This window comes from Vicia villosa, unplaced genomic scaffold (assembly GCF_029867415.1).
Source record: "Vicia villosa cultivar HV-30 ecotype Madison, WI unplaced genomic scaffold, Vvil1.0 ctg.001829F_1_1, whole genome shotgun sequence".
NCBI lineage: Eukaryota > Viridiplantae > Streptophyta > Magnoliopsida > Fabales > Fabaceae > Vicia > Vicia villosa.
The window spans coordinates 279,449-282,755 of NW_026705740.1; the positions used below are offsets into that span (position 1 = coordinate 279,449).

The 3,307-nt window shown below is 35.9% G+C and overlaps 1 protein-coding gene across 1 annotated transcript; it reads left to right on the forward strand.

Moving 5' to 3' along the window:
* The first annotated feature begins 1,816 nt into the window (after positions 1-1,816).
* LOC131636783 (uncharacterized) lies at positions 1,817-2,812 on the forward strand. The gene has a single exon (XM_058907379.1). It carries the CDS (start codon positions 1,817-1,819, stop codon positions 2,810-2,812), a length of 996 nt encoding a protein of 331 aa, XP_058763362.1.
* Positions 2,813-3,307: the final 495 nt, after the last annotated feature.

Genomic DNA, 3,307 nt, shown 5'->3' on the forward strand with positions numbered 1-3,307 from the left:
GACGTTGATTAGTGATGTTGTTTAGATCAAGAGGTTCTATATTTTGATTTGTGTTACTGTGTTAATCTGTATATTGAAACCTATGATTGTGAATCCCTAATGAATTGAGTGAAATTAGGTTTGGATCGAATAAAATAAACATAGGGTAATAGGCTATGGATGATAGATGAATGCCATGTGTTTAGAAGTGTAGAAATTCTGTTTTAGATCTAAAATCGCAGGCTGTAACAGGTGAAATCGCGAGGAAGATGAATGAGTAAGTTGCAGGTTTTGGGAATTTCTGCCCATTTACGTATCGTACGCGTATGGTACGCGTATGAGGGGATGATACGCGTATGGTACGCACCCCGTTACGCACCAAAAACACACCTTCTGCCCGTACGCGTATGCGTGCGTATGGTGGCGCGTATGGACTGTGATACGCGTATGATGTTGTTTTATATGGAAATTGGCCTCGGTTGATACGCGTATGATACGCGTATGGTGTGTGTTTTGTGGAATTTTGGCTCTGTTGGTACGCGTATTGTTGAAACATATTCTGTTAATGTTTTGAATATTACAAACTATTTTATCTAAAGAAACTCCAAAGTGATTTCATCAATTTATCATCTAAATAATTTATGGTCTCTATCAAACAAAGAGTTAAAATGATGATTCAAGATCGTGCTGACAAAGAACAAAGCTTTAAGAACATATGGACTCTCAGAAGATCAATGAGTTACTCTTCAGAATTATGGTCCCAGAGTTACTCTCCAGAATGACAGTCCCAGAGTTACTCTCCAGAATTATGGCCCCAGAGTTACTCTCCAGAATTATGGCCCCAGAGTTACTCTTCAGAATTATGGCCCTAGAGTTACTCTCAAGAATCACGGTCCCAGAGTTACTCGTCCTAGAGTTACTCGTCCCAGAGTTACTCGTCCCAGAGTTACTCATCCCAGAGGTACTCCTCCAGATTTACTGTGCCAAGAATAAGTCTTTGTTGAAATGGTCAAATGTCAGAATTTGCAGAGTGTCAGCAGTACCAAGACCAAGTAAAACCAAGACCAAGTCCTACAAAGACAAATCGGCCAGCATTACTCTCAAGAAGCTCTCGGCATGCATTCACTCTTGGCATTGCTCTATAAATACAAGTCTCATGCTTTACTCTCAGCACCGAAAATTATTGACAAGCACTCAAAGAAAGCAAAAGCTCTTACTCTCAATCTATTCATAATCTCTGTATATTATCTTTAGCTCTCACTACCATATAAGTGATGAAAATATATTAGAGTTATCATACACATTCTGTAAGTAAAATACTCACTGCCATACGGAGAGTATTTAGGAATTTATTGTAAACCTCATAAGATCACAAAGTATATCATAGATATACAAACCAATCATCTTGTAAGCTATCTGTAAGCTATACCATTCAGAAGTGTAAGCCTGGTGAGGCTAAGAATACATAGAAGAAAAAGGCTATTGTAAGAAGTATTCAATAAAGGATAATCTCACAGGGTGTGGGGACTGGACTAACCAAGTTGGTGAACCAGGATAAGTTTTCTTGTGTTCTTTATTTATTGTCCTTTATTCATATTATTCACAACTATACTTTATCACACACATTAACACTAATTACTTAGAACCTCTAAAGTTATTACTAATCTTTTTCTTCTTATTAAAGGAAAATTTTTAAATACTTAGGTAAATTTTTAAAAGGGACACAATCCAACCCCCCTTGTTGTGTCGTACCTTATTCCATCAATTGGTATCAGAGCTACGGGTTGTGAATATACAGAACACTTAACCGTGTTAGATTTAATCGATCAAACAGGAAATGGCTGATACAAAGTTTATAGCTGAAGGAGGATCATCACACAGGCCTCCTTACTTTAATGGCTCTGAGTACTACTACTGGAAAGGTAAGATGAGATTGTTTCTACTATCTCAAGATAACAACATGTGGTCTGTGGTTGAAAATGGCAACTACACACCAATGACTACTGCAACAGACACAGTTGCGTCTGTTCCAAAAATACAGTCACAATGGACAAAAAAAGAAAACGACAAGGTACTACTAAAATCTAAAGCTCAATTTATATTATCATGTGCTCTTAGCAGGGAAGAATACGACCGGATAGAGGAATGCACAACTGCCAAAGAAATCTGGGATGCTCTCAAAATACATCATGAAGGAACAAATCATGTTAAAGAAGAAAGAATTGATCTAGGAGTCAGGAAATTTGAAACCTTCGAAATGAAGGAAGAAGAAACCATAGATGAAATGTTCTCCAGATTCACTGTAATTGTCAATGAACTTAGATCACTTGGTAAAGCTTATACTGCTCATGAAAGAATCAGAAAAATTCTAAGATGTCTCCCAAAAATTTGGAGACCTATGGTAACAGCTATATCACAAGCAAAAGATCTAAAGATTCTACAAGTTGAAGAACTTATAGGATCTCTTTGTGCTCATGAAGGTATCCTCAATGAAGATAAACCACAAAGAAAAGGTAAAATAATAGCTCTTAAAACCTCTCAAAATTCTGCATCTAAAATCACCACCTCACAAGGAACAACTGAAGAAGATACCGGATTTCTATCTGAGGATGAAAATGATTTGGCTTTAATCTCTAGAAGAATTCAACAAATGATTTTAAAAAGAAATCAAAACAGAAAATCATTTCAACCCAGGAAAGAATACCAAAAACCTGAGATTGATAAAAGCAAGATTACATGCTATGGATGCAACAAACTTGGACACTTCAAAACAGAATGTCCACTCAAAACTCATTGGAACTTCTCCTCTAAAAAATCCAGGCTTGCACAATAGGACGACTCAGAGAACTCTTACTCTGAAGCCGAAGATGAGGAAGCCAACTTATGCCTGATGACTAACTCCGACTCTGAAGAGGTAAATACACTAAACTATTGTTATACCTGCAAAGAAACAGGAATTCTGTTTGACAATTTATTAGAAGATTCAAACATCTTAACTCAGAAATGTTTCTTTCAAAAAGAACAAATTCACACTCTTAAAACTGAAAAAGAAGATCTAATAAAATCCAACCTAAAACATTTAGAAACCATTAAGGAGTTACAAAAGGCATATTCTTGTTTGTCATTACATCAGAAAGTTATTAATGAAAAAATCAAACCTCTTAACAATCAAGATAAAATTGACAATCTTGAAAATCAAGTAGAAACTCTTACTAAAAATATAACCTCCTTTGTAAAATCTACTGAAACATTTCAAAAAATAATGGGATCTCAATCAGGGGTCTTTGATAAAGCTGGCTTAGGATTTAAACAATCTGAAAATCAAATG

Bases quoted from the DNA above. Each gene is read 5' to 3' on its own strand.
- LOC131636783 (XM_058907379.1), top strand. From the start codon at position 1,817: ATGGCTGATACAAAGTTTATAGCTGAAGGAGGATCATCACACAGGCCT.